This window comes from Puntigrus tetrazona, chromosome 5, assembly GCF_018831695.1.
Source record: "Puntigrus tetrazona isolate hp1 chromosome 5, ASM1883169v1, whole genome shotgun sequence".
NCBI lineage: Eukaryota > Metazoa > Chordata > Actinopteri > Cypriniformes > Cyprinidae > Puntigrus > Puntigrus tetrazona.
Genome location: NC_056703.1, coordinates 1,373,081 through 1,395,442, shown reverse-complemented (window position 1 = coordinate 1,395,442; position 22,362 = coordinate 1,373,081). Strand labels below are relative to the sequence as shown.

The 22,362-nt window shown below is 36.3% G+C and overlaps 1 protein-coding gene across 2 annotated transcripts in view; it reads left to right on the top strand.

Moving 5' to 3' along the window:
- The window catches only part of nos1 (nitric oxide synthase 1 (neuronal)), a 47,766-nt gene that overhangs the window by 7,682 nt on the left and 17,722 nt on the right, over window positions 1-22,362 (top strand). For both annotated transcript variants that reach the window (XM_043240453.1, XM_043240454.1), the window contains exons 4-14: window positions 5,309-5,446; window positions 9,014-9,159; window positions 9,546-9,708; window positions 9,886-9,977; window positions 12,525-12,666; window positions 12,997-13,136; window positions 14,732-14,906; window positions 15,625-15,726; window positions 18,187-18,381; window positions 19,003-19,088; window positions 20,206-20,350. In XM_043240453.1, coding sequence (XP_043096388.1) covers window positions 5,309-5,446; window positions 9,014-9,159; window positions 9,546-9,708; window positions 9,886-9,977; window positions 12,525-12,666; window positions 12,997-13,136; window positions 14,732-14,906; window positions 15,625-15,726; window positions 18,187-18,381; window positions 19,003-19,088; window positions 20,206-20,350 — 1,524 coding nt within the window. The remainder of the gene's footprint in view (window positions 1-5,308; window positions 5,447-9,013; window positions 9,160-9,545; window positions 9,709-9,885; window positions 9,978-12,524; window positions 12,667-12,996; window positions 13,137-14,731; window positions 14,907-15,624; window positions 15,727-18,186; window positions 18,382-19,002; window positions 19,089-20,205; window positions 20,351-22,362) is intronic.

Below are 22,362 nucleotides of genomic sequence, written 5' to 3'. Positions count from 1 at the left end.
TTCTATACTGCCTCGTGTGATTTGGTATATTTTATATATGGTATATTTTGTGTTTGTGTGGTAACACTTTAGAATAGGGAATTTGCTGCTTGTTAATAGTAAGGTAGTTGTTAAGTTTAGGTATTGGGTAGGATTAGGGATGTAGAATAGGGCACTAATATGTGCTTAATTATCGCTAATAAATGGCTGTTCTGTTAATATGCATGCTAATAAGCAAATAGTTAAGAGACCCTAAAATAAAATGTTATCATTTGTGCAGTTCATGGTAACGTAATGACTTTTAATGTATGGCTATACAAATAATTTTTAGTTTTGTAGAATAGTCTGCATTGAGAATATGGATCTCGAAACAAAACCAGTTAAAACTCTTGATTCTAACAATCTAGAAACAAAACAAACTACCAACAAAAAGAACTCTGACTGATCGGATGAAACCGCAGCGTTACTTAAAGCAAGCTTTTTCCAAAGAACCAACATGAGAAAAATCTTCTTTAAAAGAAACTTTAATTAATTGGTTTTCAAACTCTAACCTTATATTAAAAATAATAAAATTCAAAGCACACCTACGTATGAAAGGACCTACAAAATAAGTTTTAAGTGGAGTTCGGATTTAATTAATTGCATGTGGCCGTATGAAAGCCTGTCACGTGGCTTTCTCTGTACCTGCCAGCTCAGTGCTGCTGTAGCATGTGTTCCTACAGTCCTGGTTGTGGGGGTAGCAGTGCTTACATTTCACATCAGCACATGACTCTCTCATCTGGCCTCTTGTGACGCATTATCCTTCTGAAAGAAACCGGATGGATGGAGGCGATCCAAGAAAGCAGAGGAATGAATGGATGCAGCTGTGTGGTCCAAGACGGAGTTGTTCTCTTTTTCTCTCTCTCTCTCTCTGTGCTTAGTGTAATACAGTGTCTGGTGGATGATTAATCATCAGTGAGTAAGACGAGGAGGGGGAGAGTGAGAGAGTACAAGAGAAATACAAAGACTAGAACATTAGACCAAGGCAGCATGTGATTGTTGTGCACAACGTCCGACGTTATTTGTGTGGCAGAAAGATGCAGTGACCGTTGAGATGATATATGAACACTTACAGCATGTCCTAACAAGGCAACAAGTTTCCATCATCAACTAATTTGTCATGCAAAGCTGCCTTTACGGTCCCAGCCAATCAGATGACATCTAATGTATTATATAGTAGTGGATGGGGTTACCTAGTGTACATTTGCGGTCAGCGAAATGTCAAGGTTTACAACCAAATTTTCATAAATTCTGCATTGTCGATATTTTTAAAAAGTCCTTTTGGAGTAGAGCTGCGCCAGCTTTTTAGTTTTATCTAATTTAGGTTCATCTAGTTTGGGCTATTGTTCACAGTTTTTATTATTTCTATCAAATAATATAATTAAAAACAGTAACTGTGACTTTTTTTAAGTTTTGTGTCAGAAATGTGAGACATAAACTCGTAATTATAAGATGAAAAGTCAGAATGGGAAGATACAAATTATAATTTGTTGGAATTGCAAGATTTAGTCAGAATTCGGAATTAATATCTGACACTTCTCTGTTTATATCTCCCAATTCTGAGAGGAAAAAAAATCAGGACTGTGAGATAAAACATCACAGTTACCTTTTTTATGTTTCATTCCGAGGTGGAACTAGCCTCAGCACATCTCAGATTGTCAAAATACTTTTCAGGAGAACAAAAGAGAATAAAGCCAAAACCCAATCATATTAGGCAATTTAGAAATCCTGACCAGGACATTTCTAATCACCCTAGATTTCGCTTCTTTATCAATTGGCTTGGTTCATGGCATTTAATGCTTTAAACAAAGACTTTACAAATTCCTATTAGAAAAATACTTTGTCGCTTAAAAGTGTGTGGACAATAATGCACTAAAAATAAAAAAAATCTAACTGTTTAGATGGTGTGTACCACCCAGACACTTTCAGCATGCTTTTTTAAAAAACATACTATGATGCACTAAATCTATCTTGCATAGCATTAAGGACAGATTAATTTTGACACTGTGTACATTTAGATACGGATGTGTTACATCAGTCACAGTGACCTTAAACGACCGGCCAGTTATGACATTATCTGCAAAGACTAAGGGGAAAGAACACATTCTCTCACACCTTCAAATCTTCACTTCATTCTGACAGTTTGAGACCTTGGCTACTCTATAATTTTACACTAGCATATTTTTTTACTGACACACACTGGTAGTTAATGAATTTGCCGGAGCATGTCTAGAACATTCTCAACATGCTGTAAGATACACGGAATATTCCTGCTGCTGAGATGGTGATAAGTGAGTGTTCTAATAAGCTTGCTTTGGACACTTTGAAGATTGTTTTACATTGCAAATGGAACAGCTTGGTTTTTTTTTTTTTTTAAGAAGTGTCTGTGCTTTGGAAAGCTAACCTTGCTGACACGAAACTGGATGCTTTCATTGCTTTAGTGATTGCAAACCCGCTAAAGCAACACAGGTGCGATGATTTGAAATGGTTGAGATGATAATAACACTTCAGTTTGCTTGATGGGGTTGAGGTTTTTTAGAAATGTGCTGAGTTTTCCAAGGCTAACAGCAGCACCCTGCATAATTTAAGCTCTAATAAGCCAGTGGAAGTGGTGCGAAGCAGTCGGACAGATGAGCTGTTAACATCATTAAACAATGATGCTGCTGTCTTTGAAAATCTTCATGAAAAAAAAGCAGTGCTATTTAATCATCTAGATTTTTATTAACCTCATGCCCTCATAAGTTAAATTCTAAAACTTATAGATCCTAATGTCAAAGCAGCATTCCACAAGTTCAAAAATATTTTATTTTATAATGATGGTACATGCATATCCGTCATTAGCTATTGTACATGTAACTGCAAAGCACCCATCTAAAAATGTATTTACTTGCTGAAGTTAAGTTTTACATTTAAGCATTTGACATGCTTTCATCCAAAGTGACTTAGATTACATTTTAAAAAAAGATACATTTGTCTCATTATTCCTATTGTTGTCGTTATGCTTTTTAAAAACAGCTAATATATACCAGTGATTTAGAAACGCTATTGTGATCACAACACATCGCCACATTGTAAATATTGATGTTCATATAATTATGCCTGGTGATGCAATCATTTTGAATGCATTTTAGTATGAGATGTATTTTAGTAGGCTGGTGTGAATTATTGGATGAGAGTTGAGCTACAAATAATGTTTTGGTACATTTTAGTTTAAGCGTCAATTGAAAATAGGATAGACTAGCCCAAAAGATTGATTATTCAATTGTAGAATCGATTGGTTCATCAAAACGAGCATAGATTACAACCAAGAAATTGATATTGTCAAATCATGAGACCAGGGTGGCGCCATATAAATTTTTTTGACAGGATTGAAAACGAGACAGTTTCATAGTAGTTTAGCTACTGTATGTCTGTATATGAAATTCCGATAAAACCGTTTTCCAAGTTTAAAATGAAGTTTATCTTTGGTTCCTCAGAGACTTCTTTTCATCTGTGTTAAATGCGATATGGCATCTAATCTGATTAAGACCCATAGATTTAGCAACCATAGTAATTTCCCTTTAACACCATAGGAACACCCTGACGAATGTGTAAAAAAAAAAAAAAACCTCCTAAGTAAAGTTCTACCAGCTGTCCCGCCATATTAAGTAAATAAAGCCAGTATTAGATATTTATGCAGATAATTTCCATGACATCCATAGAAACAAAATCTTTTCAGCTTATTAGTCATTCCGGAATGTTTTATTTATTAGCAGCTTGTGAAAATGAGTTTGTCAAATCAGCTCGCGTTACTCTTTTACATAATAAAGCTTGTGTTAATACAGCTGTGGTGAGAAGGATGAGACGTAGACAAAGCAGTTTCCCCCGCAGTGGCCGTTGTCGAGCACCAAGTTGAATAAAGAGGTGCAGCAGCGAAGGTGGGATCTAGTGGGCTGTGAATGTTGCGTGAGTGTATCGAGTGCTTGTTTCTGAAGCGCTTCGATGTGGGTAAGTGGTCTCGAAGTGTCGATGATGTTGCCGATTATTCACACACACACACACACGTGTCAGTTGTTGCCCGGGGCGACGCTGTCATGTACACAGTATCCTTCCAAATACCTTTCAGTTGAAGTTTGCTTTTTCAATTTTACACCTTTTCTTTGGCACTGCCTTCCTGTCACAGTGTACACTCGTATACGTAAGGGTGTATCATATCCGCCTTTTGTCTTGTGACAAGACGGTTCTTCTCATCCATCTGCCTCAGATGTCTCACATGCGGAAACATGAGTGTGGCGCATTCCTTGCCAGCCGAGTGCAGCGTGGCGGCTTTGAGATAATAATCGTGTACGTTACGTGTGTTGTGCAGCCAGAGACAGAGAAGGACTGATCTGTCTTCTGAGGAGAATCAAATCGATTGAGGAGAAGGACGCCCACTATTCTTCCTGGGGACAGCAAACATAATGGGCTGATATTGAAGTTTGCATTCATACCATCAGAAACCACCACAATTACACGTGAAATGTGGTGCCGAAACCGTCGGCCTGTGAACTGGGGCTTCATAAGAAATATAATGACTGCTAGATTGATTTCTGTTAGATTAACAATGTCAACTTCTGATACATTTGTACATGTGGCAGTCTTTTGAATGGCAAGTCATCGAGAGTATTTTATTCTCTCTGAAAATCAAAGCTCAAACAGAAATTTGCTTGAAAGTGCTGATTATTCCATTGATGCCTTTGAGAAGGCCAACCTGCTGGTTGTGAAAATAGCTACATAAGAACAAGAAACTTTGCAAAGAAAGTTTTGCTGTCAGTTGTAATTTTTCTCCACACAGTTGGTAGGGATTCTTAGAAACTATTAAGCAAAAACATAAAGTGTAGTTTTGGAACTAAATGGCTGGTTTTGCTTATAGTGGCCTATACGCTTTTAAGAGCAAATGTAATGAACACACTGAATGAAGGATATTTAACATCCCTGGAAACTTTCCATTGCACAGCAGGTTCTTTATAGTGGAAAAGTGTTCTTTAGATAATTAAAATGTACTACAACGTATATCTTTTAAGAACTGTTTACTGAAAGGTTCTTTGGAGAAGCAACAACAGTTCTTCTTTGCTGCCATTACTGTGAAAAAAAAAACATTAAGAGTGCAATAACGGTAGGTTGAATGTCTGTGTTGATAACCAAAATGTCCTTTTTTATTCTTCCTGAACATTGTTGTGAGAATTAGTGTACAGGGAGTCATTTGGGATAAAAGTGTTTGCTGATGGACAAATTTTGAGGCTAATAAGGTGTAATGTTTGTTCCTTCACAGCCCCAGTCCCATGAGAGAGGTTCCCCGACTAAGCCAGTGCAGAACGGAAGTCCCACCAAGTGTCCCAGATTCATGAAAGTGAAGAACTGGGAGACTGGAGCTTTATACAATGATACTTTGCATCTCAGCTCCAGCAAGGTATGTTTGATGTTGATTCTATTTAGGCTTATACGTATGAACTACATTTAGTTGAGCATATAAATAAATATAATCTTAGCCATAACTGACACAGCAGAGCCCTTACAAAGAATTAGTGGTGATACTTTGGCATCACTTTTGGTAAAACTCTTTGTTTTGTGCACCATTCAGAACTGAGTTAAAAATGACTTTGTGAAAATACTTAATACGTTTTTATTTCTTCAAACTTAAAATGATTACTTGATGATGAGGAAGTTCTTCTTCCTGTCATTTCGTGCTTTGTATTTGCACGGTTAAAAAGTAATTAAAAATACAATATTATCATGTGCAATTCCCAAAAAAACAAAACAAAAAAACACCATTTTTCTAGCTACTATTATGGCTAATATTTATACTAATATTTTTTTTTCAGTATGTTTTTTCAGTCTCTGTAACCAATGAACTTAATACATTTTCTGTTATTTCATTGCTTATTCAGGTGTTTCAAAAGTAATATGATAACAACAAGAAAGAAAAAAATGAGGAACGGCTCGGTGTCAAAGGTTCATGCAGCGTTCGTGTTGTTTCAGAATTACCGTAATTACAAAATGACAACTCTCAGATTCTACTCCTGTTCACAGACACAAGAATGAATTGTTTCTATGGCAACACACGTAATGCCAAAATGGATCCAAGTGCGGCTTTGTTGGTAATGACCGAAAAAATGCTACCTTAATTCACTTCTTGCAAAATAGACTGGCTATGCTAAAATGCCATATCAAACAGAGGATGCCAACAAAGTAGCTTTAGCTGCTGCCATGTTGGTCGATTTTTACACGACGCCGCGAAAGTTTAGTTGGAGAACTCAACAAAATATGAGTCATTTTACATGCCAGAACCTCATAATTATGGTTATTTTGACATGATACAAACCTAGGAGTGACTTTTGCTATTAGCCTTTGCGTCCAATTTTGCTGCTCCTATAGGATCCATATGTCATAAATGAGCTGAGGTTTAAAATTAGCCTTCGTCTCTCGCTGTAGACACTAGTCTGTATGACAACATGTTTGCAGAACTCTCAACATCTCTCTAAATCTGAATCATCCCTCCAAGAGGGGGTTATGAAGTTCTGTGCACTTTCATGAGAGGCTGGCTTTGCATGCTAATTGATGCTAATTACAGATGGTATGATTTATAATATATCACATTCTGAAGGATTTTTGGGTTGCATCTCCAACTCCAACAGAATATGACAGCTGCAAGGCTGCATTCACAGTCCCTTATGGTGGGTGAATGTGAAGAATCTAATGAACGTCTTTATTTTATTTTTAACATTCTTGTGCTAAGGACCATTAGTATAAATGCATGTTTGGGTAGTTAAAGTCACACAGGTGTCCCAGTACATGCCACAGATGGGATATACGGGTAAGTTATAATACGCTGGAGCAAGTAATGATAGAAAAATGAATGCGCTTTGAACAGTTATCAGTTCTGTATTTCAATAATATTAAAAACAGATCTGATAGTATATTAATGTAAATCGACACTGCAAAAGCTTTTAGAATATCTTTCACAAATATACATAATAATATTATTTATATATATATTAGTATTATTTATATATATATATATATATATATATATATATATATATATATATATATATATATTTATATTTATTATTTATTTTTTTTTTTTTTTTGGACATTTTCTACTTTTAAATTGAATAATTTATTTTATGTGTTACTTATGGAAGTTTGTCTGTTAAAAAAAAGTTACTGCGAAATCTTTGCCTCAGAATTTTTTTTCCTAAGAATTACAAGTGTGTATATATATTTTATATATATATACATTTTGAGCTCAAAATTATTTCTGCAACAGTTATTTTCAGTATAATAACTAAGCTCACCCTTTGTATTTTGCTTTATGCATTTTTTTTATTAGATACCAAGTATTTTGGTGTATGTTTTGATGTGGTTACCTCCTTATTTTGTTTATGATATGAGCTTGAAGTTCATTAGAAGCCTTAGAACCCTTACCTTAAAGGGACTTTGGTTATTTTTGGCTGGCTACTCTGAAACTGTCGAGGGTTATGGGTCAGTTACGGTTTAAATACTTCTCCAGACTGAAAGGGCAGTTTGGGATATTAAAACAAGCCAGTCCTTAATTAACAGCACTAGCTTGGGCAGGCTTGTTGTTATTTTTCAGCTCAGTCTTTGCCGTTCCACCCCTAATCCAGTGAACATATTAGCAGCTACAGAAAGTGACAGTGCACTTCAAATCTAATCTTATTATAGTGACCATATGAGTATTTTCCTCAAGGCTATGTGCGACTTCCGTTTGTCTCTTTGTTTCTTCTTATCAGGCTCTGATGAAGCCTGCCACTTATCTAGCCACTGGATGTTCTCAACAACATGTTTTTTATTAGTTTTCCAAGAATATGATCATGAAACGCATACAGTACAATAAATTCTGAAACTTTGTGTGTTGGTTTTCCAACATTCCCAACAATTGTCTTATTGCATTAATATACAGTATTAATATCCATCGATAAAGACTTATTTTCACACTTTAAGTTTTGACATGAAAGCGCATTCATGACATTTCAAGACATGAAAGGTCATTTGTAAACTAATTTCATGTATGCATCACATAATCTCAAAATGGCTTTTCTCATGTAAACTTGCTCTGTAGCTCATTGCAATTTTATACAAATGAATACACAGTAAATAGCTCGATATGTAAAAGCAAGATAAAAGTCATTTTCAAAAGTGACAGAGAATGAATCGCTTCGTGCTTTTCACTAAATAATTTCAAACTGCTGCAATGTGTACCAACCGATGTAATAAAATGCTCAGTGTAGATTTGTTTTGGTTAAAAATGAGCACGCTTTTATCACCACACATTGGGCATTTCACTTTGAAAGTGGTGCATCACAATGGTATTATTTTACAGAAATGTCACCGCTGGCACGTTTTATTCCCCCCAGAGTGTTGGAAAGAATCATTGTGCAGTAGACGTAGTAGCACTGTAAGTAGAGCTGGAGTTGCACAATGAAACAAAGTCATTTTACCTCAAGTTTGTTCTCCCACCTGACAGCCATCTTGGTAACTTACCCAGGCAAGTGTTTTTTTTAGGTACATAATGCACAAAAACTCTTTCTAATTGAGTGGGGAATTATAAAAATCTGAAAAGTGAAAAATGAAAAGGTGCTAAAATGAGTGAACTTACCAGAAAATGGCATATTGTTTGCATATAGGCTTTTATACAAGTAACCTAAAAAAAAACATTTAAAATACTATTTGGATTTAAATTTGCTGCCCCTTAAATTTCATGGCACTGTATAATTTATGGTGGTAATTAAAGTCACCCAGACATCCCTTTATATTTTTCTGTATAGACCTCCAATTCTGACATACAGCAGAAATTCTGTCTCGACTTGTGCCTGCTGTTGCAGTTACACTCCTGCAGACACAATATGTGTGAGACAGACACAATGCTATCTGTAGCACATTTCCGTGAGTGATGTAGCATGTTTAGATTTGCTCAGTCAGTCTTCTTATTGTGCTTGTTGCTTTTTGTTTGCAGGTGCCGATCTGCACTGAGCATGTTTGTATAGGCTCTGTTATGGCACCAAACCAGCACAGTCGCAAACCTGATGAAGTCCGAAGAAAAGAGGAACTGCTACCGCTTGCGACAGATTTCATTGACCAGTACTACACATCAATCAAAAGGCAGGAGAACAATTTAAATCTAATGCACACTGCACCTAAGCATCCTTTATCACTGCAAAAATAACATTTTCTATTTTTTTGCTCTAGAGAAGGAAGGTTATATACATTTTTGGGCAGGCTTTATATTAAAAAATAATTTAAAATAATGTATTTGACAAACTTTTTAGACTGAAATGACTTAAATATATATATATTATTAGAATTTTGCTTTAAAACCGGGCATTTGAAAAGAAGTTGTTATATATTCACCAAAAAAAAATCACGTATGCATTTATTTTTTCCAGGACAAAAACATTATTATATTTATAATTTTTTTTTGCAGTACATAACTACATAATTGTAATATTTCTAAATGTGCTTTTATCTGTTATCTTCTGTCTGAACAGATGCGGCTCAAAAGCCCATGTTGACCGGCTAGAAGAGGTTAAAAAAGAGATAGAAACTTCTGGAACATATCAACTGAAGGACACAGAGCTAATCTATGGGGCCAAACATGCATGGAGAAATGCAGCTCGCTGTGTGGGACGGATCCAGTGGTCCAAATTACAGGTATTGTGTCTTGTGTTTTGTTTAGTTTTTTTATTGCAAAGTATTACATGATTTTTCTTCCAAAAAGCCTCAAACCGTTCCCTTTGTCTTTTCAAGAGCTACAACACTGTGATGTCTATTGAAATGCGGTGATAATGAAACAAAAAGCGTCCTAATAAGGAATTTCTCTCCTCTCAGGTGTTTGATGCTCGAGACTGCACGACCGCTCATGGAATGTTTAATTACATCTGCAACCACATCAAATACGCCACCAACAAAGGAAACCTCAGGTTAGTGTGGCCATTTTTCACTACCTCCTTTCGCTTCCTGTCTTTTTCTGCATCTCCTTTTCTCTGCGACTTGCCTTCTTCCCTGTCAAAGTGTGTGTTCCCTCTCTCTCTCTTTGTCACCTTGCTCCACAGCCCTCAGTGCAGCACCTGCCACAGCATTGCCGAGCGCTGGCACCGCTGCCACGTTACAAAGCTAATCATACACGACACTTACTCTCTGTTCTGTTTAATTAGCGTCAGTCTAACAGAATGATTAGAGCCTGAGAGAGTGAGAGAGGGGTGAGGAAAGGGAAAATTAAAACAAGAAGAGGGGAAATGCTCTAATACAGTCAAAAGCCCCCGCGCTTGCTTCTTACATCATCAGGACCTGCCAGAATAAACGTCAGAGGTCTCCTACACGCTTTTTCCGCACATAAACAAATCAAGGCAACAAGAAAAGCTCCTCGGCGCCTTTTCAAACAGGCTGGTGACCCAAATTTCATGCCGAGTTGTATTTTGAGAGTGACGGGACTTGTTATTTAGATTAGTTGGACTGACACTTTATGCTGTTAGCATATTGTTCAACGTCAGTGCGATGTATTTTCAGCAATGAAGCACGGGGTAGTTTTATTTCAGAAGCAACTAAAATGAAACCGTATTATATAATTACCAATTCTGGATTGTAATGCTATATAATTAGCTTAAAAAAACACTGGTTGAGATCATCAAACAGAAGGACGAAGCTAATTATATAGCACTGCCGTGTTAATATAGCTAACCATACAGTGCAGTTTAATATGTTTGGTTTTTAGGATGTTCTTCAAGCCAGTTTAGCTAAGCTGAGCTGGTTTTCTAGCTGAAAAGTGTCCAGAAATCTATTAAATCCAGCATGACCAGGCCAGCCCGGACTATACTAACTGTGTAACTGTTTATACTGTTGCAAAATATACAATCACACAGCTCTATATAAAGTTGGATATATAACTAAATTATATAACATTTCAAGTGTAATCAAGTTCTTAAAACCAATCCCATTAATGCAGGTATTTCTCAGGGGTTTAAATGTGAAAATAAGAAAAAAGTGAAAGTGAAATGGGACAGGTATGGTGACCCATACTTGGAATTTGTGCTCTGCATTTAACCAATGCAAAGTGCACACACTTACCGTGAACTGTCAGTGCTGCTTTGGTGCTTTGCTCAAGGGTCTTACTTCAGTCGTGGTTTAGAAGGTGGAGAGAGGGTTTTTGGGTTACAGGTCCAACTCTCTATCCATTAGGCTATTACTACTGAAGGAAAATAACTATTCAATGTATCACCATTTTTCTGAGCAAATATATTTCTAAAGATGCTATTGACAGAAATTAGGTTATGTGTAATAAAATGGAAGGACACAGGGAAAAAAGTATTGAACAAATGAAGAACCGGAGGTGCAAAAAGGCATAGAAAGCCAAGACATCAGCTGAAATGTATCAGTAATTAGAAAGCACTCTTGCTCCTTGTCATTGGAAATTAATGTTAGCTGGTCCCTAAACCAACAATACCAGATTGATGAAGATAAAACAAGGCTGAACATTTCAGCAAGACAGTGATCCAAAACACAGCCAAAGAAAACTCTCAGTTGGTTTCCGAGAAAGAACATAAAGCTGCTAGAATGGCCCAGCGGTGAAACCTAACTTGAATCCAATAAAAACCTGACTTGAATCCAATAGAAAATAAGAACTAAAGAGCAGAGTTCATAGAACAGGCCCATAGAACCTTCAAGACTGAGAGCGTCCTCAGAAATGTTTGGGATCACTGTCTTGCTGAAATGTCAACCCTTGTTTCATCTTCATCATCCTGGCGTTGTTACTGAACCAGCTAATATTAATTTCCACTGACAAGGGGCAGGATTGCTTTCTAATTACTGATACATTTCAGCTGGTGTCTTGGCTTTCCATGTCTTTTTGCACCTCTCTTTCTTCATGTGTTCAATGCTTTTTCCCTGTGTCATTCCATTTTATTGTATTATAAATAACTTTAATATCTGAAATTTCATGTCAACAGCATCTTTAGAAATATATTTTCTGAGAACAATGGCGACGTGTTCAGTTCAATTTTATATATGCAGTCTTCTGTGTAAACTACTTCCTTCCGTCACAGGTTCAAATCTCAATTGGACAGTTTAACAGCTGAGCCCAAGCATCCATTATGTCTGCCAATATGTCACTTTAAAATACTAACGAAGGAATTTTGCTTCATTAAAAGCTAGTGTTTTACTGTAGAAAAACAGTTTGGGTTATTTTGTATTTGTGTATGTAAGTAGACATCCTTAGGATCATAATTGCTTGTTTATATACAAACTATATTATTGACCAGCTCTAATCTGCTATATGCAACTGTGAAGCAGCTTTGAATCAATGTGTACTGTGAAAAGTACCATACAAATAAAACTTGATTGATTTAACAGACGTGGATTAAGAGTCACACAAGTCTGATTTCATGGAGTATGTGAAACTGCCTGTATTAGAGGATTTGAAGTATGAATCCACCGGAGAGATCTTAGCATTACCTCTTCTCTCTAATGTGCAGATCGGCTATTACCATCTTCCCCCAGAGGACAGACGGGAAGCATGACTTTCGGGTTTGGAACAGCCAGTTGATCCGGTACGCAGGCTACAAGCAGCCTGATGGATCAATTCTCGGAGATCCGGCCTCAGTGGAGCTTACGGAGGTGAGATGGGAAGCTACATGGCAATAGCTTCGATTGTTAGAGTAACAGGCATCAAAAGATGTTTACTGACATATTGAATGAAGCGTTTTACAAGTACACACAAAAAACCCAGTATATTTTGGGACATCATGAGCATTTTTTTTTGTTATCACTGGGTTGATATTTGTTTAAATAAACATTGTTAAATGAGTTTGGGTTGTTTTTTGGCAATGCAAAATCCAGCTTAATCTGGTGTCTGTGTTGGACTGGGTAGCTGACCCAAGTCTTTAGCAGCTCCACGATGGTCAGTAGCTTGTTCTAACATCTGTAATGTTTGTTTTTGATTCGTAGATCTGTATACAGCAAGGATGGAAAGCTCCAAAAAGCCGTTTTGATGTTTTGCCCCTTCTCCTCCAAGCCAACGGGAATGATCCAGAGCTTTTTGAGATTCCTGATGATCTTGTCCTTGAGATTCCCATCATACATCCAAAGTAAGAAGAAACATGCTGTAGAGTTTATATTGGGGTTCAGACTAGGGTTCTTAAAACACTTTGCACCAAATGTTCTTCCTCCTGGAATCTGATAATAATCTCCGCCATGCTGTACATACTGAAGGGAAATCGCACGTTAGAGAAGCTGTAAAGCGCAGAGCTTCGAGATGCATAGCAACAGAGAACTCAAGCTGAGAGCTTGCCTCGTACAACTCAGGAACATGGGCTAATTTGGCATAAAACTTGCCCATTTTCCTGAACCTGCCTGCTCGTCTAATGTCAGTTTGACGTTGATGTGCCTCAGTAGATCAGACACTTGTGTCCTGAGATACTCTGTGTGTCGCAGGTCTAGATAAGAGTGAATTGTCCATTACCATTAAATTTTCCAGCTACCATTAAATCAAAAGTCATGCAGAAAAAGTTCTCATCAAAGTGTAAAAGTGGACAAATGCAATTAAATGAAATGATTAAATAATGTAAACACAATCACTTTAAGCTACATGCTCTAGCAAATGGGTAAAGTAAAACAGAACTCTTTCCTCCCAACACTGCCCACAGGCTTTTTTAAAGTGCAAATGAAAATGACCATGGTGCTACTTCAAGAAATCAGTAAATTCGCATATTACGTACCACTCTGTGATTTATGTGTTTTTGAGGATTTTGAAGTAAACCTTGAATTCAGTGTTAAAGGATGGCTAAAACATACTTTTTTTTATATACTCAATGTTCCTGTGTTTTAAAATGTGTGAGTGCTTTTTTCATTCTTATACTGTATTTGAGCAATTTTAACATCATGAAGTCAAACTCTCTGAGGAAAAGGCAACTCATGTCACTTCATAACTAGTATACATTTTGGCCTATGGGTAAGGGTAATGTTTAGGGACTGACATTCATGCTTACTATTTTTCTAAAAATCATACATTCCTATTTCGTACACTTAAAATAATGAAATGGTTGTCTTTCCATGATATCAGACTGAAAATGTCCGCAGTCTTGAAAAACAACAATTATAAGACGGTTAGCATAACAAAACAACAATTTTCAGCATTTAACTATTACCTAAATTGACATAATGCCCATTATTGAAAGTTTGCCTCAAACTGTGCAAAGAAATGACTAGCAAAATAAACATATGTAAATAGAGGAGATGCATTTACATATTGTTTCTTTGGAAAGAAAGTGCTGGTATTATGCAGCGACAATAATGGGTGCCATATTTAGTGCAATAATTGAGTGAAAACTTCTGCATGGATCAGCCATTCCATCAGAGTACTTGTGTTTTCAGCGTTACAACAGACACAGCCGGATTTGGCCTCTTAGCGCAACACCTGAGAAACCTGCAGGTGCCGGTTTGGAGATAATGACGGTTTTGGCGGTGCTTACTATGTGTGCATTTACTTACAGAGAAATTATGATGGAAACTCTAAACGGAATACTCTAAAAGCTTAATGGTGTACATCTGCATATGCCGAGATATTCTACTGACTACATAATGTTATGCAAATAAACCCCAAGAACATTTGCTGGAAAACATTTCTACAAGCAACTTTTCTCCCAGTTCAATATTGACTGTCTTGATGTCTGTGTCTGTCTAGGTTAGAATGGTTTAAGGAGCTGAATCTAAAGTGGTACGGCCTTCCTGCTGTGTCTAACATGCTGTTAGAGATCGGGGGACTGGAGTTCACAGCCTGCCCCTTCAGCGGCTGGTATATGGGGACTGAGATCGGCGTCAGAGACTTCTGCGACAGCTCTCGATACAACATACTTGAGGTACCATAACAGACAGCCAGAAATCACCCCTGCACCATTGAAAAGTTGTACTTTTTACACTGCGTTTGAACCCAGGCTGCTTTACATGTGATCGTTATAAATGTCATGCATATGCATTAGACGTCGAACCCCAACAGGAAATTAGAAATGACACGTTTGTGTTTGATGAGCCGTTACAATGGATTAAGTTGATTATACGGTATATTACGCATTGTTTATCCTGTTTTGAATTGCTGTCTTTAATTTATGCAGATTTTAATTCATAAACATGCTGTTTTTAATCATCATTATGATACTCATTCAGTATTACAATCTCTCATTCACGTTCCCTTTATACTAAAAAATAAACTCACGTACAGTTTGAATTTCTAAAAGACAGTATTAACCCCACTGGCCTATATAATCAACTTTCTTTATCACATGTAAACATATATCTTCAAATATATCCTAATAATGTATTACTATGTTATTACTATGCTATTACATTAATTTATTAAACACACACATTTAAGAATCAATTTAAGAAGGTTTTTAAGGCATATCCACGTCAAGTGTGTCTCATCTTTTGACTATAGAATGTATTTTTAGGTGGCTTCAGATCTTCCTGATCTGTAGAGGCAGATCGCGAGTGGCAGTTCTATTAACCTTGGTTCGGTTCCCGAGAGAATACAGTATGAATAGTCTATCTATACAGTATGATTAATTCCCTTCATTTCAGGAAGTAGCTACAATGATGGGGCTGGACACGAGAAAGACTTCATCCCTGTGGAAGGACCAGGCTCTGGTGGAGATCAACATCGCAGTCCTTTATAGTTTCCAGGTGGGGTAATAATAACATTTTTAAAAAGCTAAATCTGAGCAAACAGCCTGCTTTACTACCCTTTGAAGAGTTTATCAGCAAAAAAAGATTTAGCTTTTTTTTATTATGCTATCATGTTTTTATTGTGGTAGCTTTTTAGTTATTTTATTTTTACCTAGTCGTAAAAACACAACTGCAGTTTAATTGAGATTAATTGGAATGCACAATGAAAAAGACATGATTTTTGAGAATTGTTAAAAGCAAAGTTATCTGTTTCTGTAAAAGAACTCGTCATTAAGAGTTTAGACAATGGCTTTATTTTAATAAAAATTAATAAAAATAATTTGAATTGTCAATATTGTCTGGAGATTAACAATAAACAATTAATTAATTTAATTTAATATAAATATAAATAAACACACTTAAATACACACATATAATGCAGAAATAATAAAATAAATAAAATCATAACCAGTATAAATTACAGGAAGTGTCTTTTTTTTTTTTTTTACGCTAAAGATAAAAATTATATGTGGAGATGTGCTAGTTTGTCATGTAAATAACATCACAAAACCCAACAAAAAGGCCTTAAACAGGCTATATATATATATATATTTTTTTTTTTCAATAGACTTTATACAAAATGTAATTATTTTTTTTCTTTTAATTTTGTTGTCAAACACAACCCAGACATGTTTTTGACAAGCTCTGTGAGGTTCACCCACATGTAATCTTACACTTGTCTTATTTTCAGTCACGTTTATTTATTTTTGCCAGTATCTCATTTTTTCAGTTCATCTCTTTACACAGCTTCTCCTAGAGCCTAAAAGCAAATCCTCGCGTTTACGTTCACGCAGCATTCATAAAGACTCATGCAAGCAAACAAAGCATAACCCGGCTTTCACAAATCAAAAGCCTGAATCCCTTCTGTTCTATTCATTAGAGTTAAGCACCTAGGACATTTAACTGAAAGAAACATTTTATTGATATTTATTGCACACCCCCTGCAGTTTGTTTACCCACAAGACCTTATTTCTTGCTAAAAGGCTTTTATGGAACCGTTTCAACACTGATAAACTAATTAGATGTTAGTAAGTAGCTGTGCTCAGTTTTCTTATCTTTCATAATTGCGGATGGAGTCAAAACAATGGCGGATAACAATTAAATCTACTTGGGAAAACTAGATGTACGAGCCAATCTACGGATTTAATTGTAGGTTATATTGACTTACATCAACATAAAAAAACATTTGAAAATAAGAATGCACACGATTGTTGCGGTTTATATGCTGGTAAAACACAGAATTTGTGTCAGTTAAAAAAACACACTTACAATTTTGGGATTAGGCTATATTTTAGCCTCTTTTTTTTTTCAAGCATTGACATTTTATTGATTTAATTTTTTATTATTGTTATAGAGAACATATAATAATTGCCCAACACCTAATTGCTAATTGCCACAGTGGTCAAGTCTGTGTACTTTAACTTCCAGCTGTCCGCTTTAATTAAACATCAGCTAATTATTTTTCAAAGGGGTAATTATATTTTGACTTGACTTGTTGAGGCACAGAATTATTAACTAATTTTCAAATAATATCATTGTGATTAAGAATTTTGAATGAGTACATTTGTCATGTGCCTCAACAATAAAGTCTTAAATAGATATCTTTGCCATTCATTAGCTATTAATTAATTGATTAATCAAAGCAGACAGCTGATAAGTTAATATATTACCTTCTTTGCATAAATTAAGCATGATTTACTGCATAGTATATTACAGGGCCATTGAATGCTTGAATCTGATTGGCTGATGAACGTTCTAAGCAGTGCAATTTTTTTTAAGTAACTGAACGGCAAACTAGTCCCAAGCAGCTCCTTGACTGCAGTACAGTTCCATATCACTTTGCCAAACGGTTTCTATTATGTCAAATGTCTTACAACCACAGATATAATATACATGTCTATGCTTACAACAGCAAAATAATCAAAACCCACAATGACACTAGCCTAAGAAATAAATATAGTAATCAATATGATTAAAAACAATAATTAATTTCCATGTCTTGCCACAAAATTTTACAATGCATTATTTTATTATGCTAATTGGTGTAGACGCTTGAACATGGGCAGTCTTTAATATACGATTTCAAGAATCATCTATGCAGTTTGGCTATACTACAGAATTATTAAGCACTAATCTCAGCGATTTTAGTTCGAATCAATTGGCAACGTTTTTTTTTTATTAACTAAAAACAAATTAGTTAGATTAAAGTACAATCAAACGCTTGTCGATGGCATCTCTGATCACTTCATACAGAACAGAGCTGTGCTGCTCATGGCACAGTCTGATGAATGATATAATTCTATATCTATGCTAAAGTATGTTACTTGAATTCAGATTTTATTGTGCACTCAGCAGTTTTAATGCTGGGCGATCTTACTTTTGGTCTCATCTGGTCTCACTACAATTTTTCCTTTGTAGATGTCAAAGGTTACCATAGTAGACCATCACTCAGCCACTGAGTCCTTCATGAAGCACATGGAGAATGAGTACAGAGTGAGGGGAGGCTGCCCAGGTGACTGGGTTTGGATAGTGCCGCCCATGTCAGGCAGCATTACACCAGTTTTCCACCAGGAAATGCTCAACTATCGCCTCACACCTTCTTTTGAGTACCAGGTATGTTTTTCATCCAGTTTACATTGATGTGATATCAGAATCTTGATTTTTAGTGATTAGTACACTCGCATAAACAATGCCTTTCAAAAGTATTCATACCCCTTTTTTTCACGTGTTATGTTAAACTGCTTTAAATGACTTTTTTCCACATCAATATACACCATAATTGTATAGGAAAAATATTTAAAATCTTTGCAAATTTATAAAACTAAAAATCATTCCATTGCACAAGTATTCATTCCTATTTCTGGGACACTAGAAATTTAGCTCGGGGGCGTTCATAATTGCTTGTAGACATTACTGAAAACGATGGTGTATGAATACTTCCGCAAGGCAATATATACTTTTTTGAGCCTAATTTACCATCTATTTTTCTGAGGTGACGCTTTTTGTTAATTTACAAATAGTGAAAACCTCTTTTCTCAAACGTGCAATAGTGAAGTGACCCCAAAAATATTTTAATTCTTATTTACATTTCTTAAATATTTTAAAATAGTAAATATACAATTCAATTCCTGAGTTTTAGAACTCTTTGCAGAACTCTACTTCAATCACTTGATCACAATCAGCATGTAGTTCTCATAATTAAAACATGCTATCTTTCTTTCTTTCACTGTCCAGCCTGACCCATGGAACACTCACGTGTGGAAAGGGGTGAATGGGACGCCCACAAAGAAAAGAGCAATTGGATTCAAGAAACTTGCCAAGTGAGTGGGTGAAGAGCTTGAGACCTTCTGCTGTTTGTTTTTGTCTCAAGCACAAAGTGTACATTGAGTTTAACCTGTATGGATCTTCCGAAGGCATCTTTGGCAGCCTTTTGTTGTAATTATAACCCGTAACCTGGGAACTTCAGCAGGTTGTTTTGTTGATGGCTGTTTAAGAGTGATTTCTACTATATTTTTCTCGTTATTATGCTGAGAATAGCGAGTCTAACTCACTGAATCACACTCAGGTGTAATCAGTTTTCTTTCAGTGTCCCTTCATCGTTCAGCCTCTGAGCTATTACAGTAATTGCCTGCAGGATACACTATAAGTAGTTACGTTTATGTGATTGTGGTCTCGGAAATGAGGGGAAAGTGTCTGTCGGTGTGTTGAACTCTTGCTGAGAGGTGGTGGAAGAGATAATTTTCAGGAACGCTGATTTTAAGTCAAGTCTTTAGACAAGCCTTTTTTATATAGGGCTTTGAAAGAATACGGATTCTTTCAAAGCATCTTCAAATAAACAAACAGCAAAATAACAGAATCAGCTATGCATTCTTCAAGAATAAATTCATAGGTCCAAAATAAATATTCAAAATAATAGTCTTTATGTATTCTAGGCATTAATTGTAATCTGACATTGTTTACTTCCCTCTTTTTGTTATGGGCATATAGATACGCAGCAAACTTTAACTGGCATTCTCTCTACATCACGGTTTACAGGAACTGTATAATATCACTTAAAAGTATTGGCACAATATGTAATATGCCTTTCCACAAATCATTATTATATCAGTGGAATGAAGTATCACTCGATATTAGTACATGAACCATCATCTGTACAGTATTTCAGTATTTTGTAAATTTAATTTTCACACATGCAGTTACCCTGTTTTTCAGGTGAACGTGTGCCTGTTTCATATTCTAGTATAATATTCTAAAATGCATTATGTTTTTGAGCTTGTAGCAATTTTGGACTGAATAAAAAATATCCTAAAAAGCTTTATATGTGATTTAAAAAAAACTCAGTCATTATTCAGCTCAAGGCAGTTCGGTGTTAATTGAGCTCAGTTCCACAAATGTAAACTTCATCGGCAATCTGACATTTTTGTATGCATCTTTCAGGGCTGTGAAATTCTCCGCCAAACTCATGGGACAAGCCATGGCTAAAAGAGTCAAAGCCACCATCTTGTTCGCCACAGAAACTGGGAAGTCGCAGGACTATGCAAAAACGCTCTGTGAGATTTTCAAGCATGCGTTTGATGCCAAGGTAAGCCCGTTGTTCTAAACCGCACATAAAAGATTGACATCTGCGACTCTGTGATTCTTAAAACCCTTTCCATCTCCGATTCATCCCCGATGAATGCCTTCAGTGGATTTGCTCGTAAAAACATCGATGTAAACAAAATGACAAAGAATATTGACGCGAGGCACATGCATCCCCTTAGCTTTACACCCAAAATCTCCCTTTCAATTCAAGACGGCGGATTGCGGAGTGAAAAAGCTGTTTTCACACCGAGGCGTGCAATGCGATGGCTTACACAGATGCGTCTTTCGCCACAATTTCTTTTCCTCCAATGCATCAAATGCCAAGAATCATCTCGCAAACAGACATTGAGCTGTAGGTTACGATAATATCCCGTTACACTCAAAGCCGACGTGCAAAAGCATCGAGTTGATTACGTATTTCGCCTTGGGATAGCAGTTAAACGCAAAGTTATTTTTATAATCTAGCAGAATAATCAATCTCGTTCGTGTGCGCTTGTTTATACGTGATTTACATGCAGATGACGCAGACATACCGCTTCTGTCTCTCTCCTCGTGTCCTGAAGGCGTTTGCCCTGCCACACGCACTGATGCGTCTTTTCTGTTAATTGTATCATGGCGCATTAGCTGCTCGTTAGGCGCCGTACGAACTGTTCATTACCTCTACACCCCTTTTAGCGGTACGTTAGGATCAAGAGATAACGTGCCTCCCATTCTTGATGCACATTGTGTGGTTTTTCACACTCGAAAACGTTGCCTGAGATCTCTCCAAACGCTGATCTAATTTCCAAACTTTTGCTCCTGGGTTAGAAGCTAGGCAGAAAAACCAATAGCGTCAAAATGGGCATGTCTAGTGGATGAAGCGTTATATATGTTTTCACAAACCGTACAAATAACTACATTACGTGCTTGTTGGTGCAAAAGTTGTTTGTTTTACGAGGTCGCTTATTGGCCCAAGTCAAAAAAGTCAATTCACCAGTGTAACATTTTGAGCGATAGACAAGGCTTGGGTCCTCACTTCAGTTGTCATAGCAGTTCTCAGAGTGTAATACTTGGGGTTTGTGCTTTGAATGAAGTGCAGAAGTGACAGCTTTTATGTAAATATAATGAAAGTAATATGAGAGAGCCGTGGCAAAATGGGGAAAATGGCTAGATGCAATGGCTTTTTGGATGGTTTTGGCAAGAAATTAATGCTTCAGCTCAGTAAGAAATTTTCGAATGCTTTCTTACCAATCTTAATCTTTTGGTAGTGCATTAAATATATTGTTGCTGTTGGATGGAAACCTTCCAAACTTGTTATTCTTCAGTAAATTAGAAAAAACCTGTAGTATTAAACACCACACCGTCAAGGTTTGCACTGTGCTTTACATATGATCCGACACTAGCACGTGTCATTATCAACATTTTAGCAAACTGAAATAATTTTGAACAGCATTTTTTCAGGCAGTAAGAGCGCCGAGTTATGTTTTCATCAGCTTACAATTATTGCAAGTTTATTGTAGGTATGTGAGTGCAAAGTTTTTTCTGATATTGAATACATTTGGCCAGAAGCAAGAAGTGCTGTGCGAAGGCTGTATAAGACATGATCAAATCAGTTATGAATCGATCTTCTCAATCATTAGCCTTCATAAACATTATAGATTAAAGTGTGTTTCTTTCAAAACTAAAACTATATAGCAATTCACAGTACAGTTTTGCCTTACACTACTCCAGAGACTTTTGAAAACGCTGCAGACACTGTTTTAGTCGAAAACCTTGGGGTTGCATTCCATTATAAATGGACCAAAACTTTTTGAAAACGATGCCTGAGTTCGCTCTATGTTTCCTTGACAACCGTGTAAACAATAACACCATTCTCATTGTTGTAACCATAGAAATTTGGGGGGATTCACCATCCGATCGTTCCAAGTACATGGATGTGTGGGAATCTGCATACACATATCTATATTTGTACCTATGAATGGTAATGATACATGCATTTTGGGATGTGTAGATGGAAATTGTGGAAAAACGCAC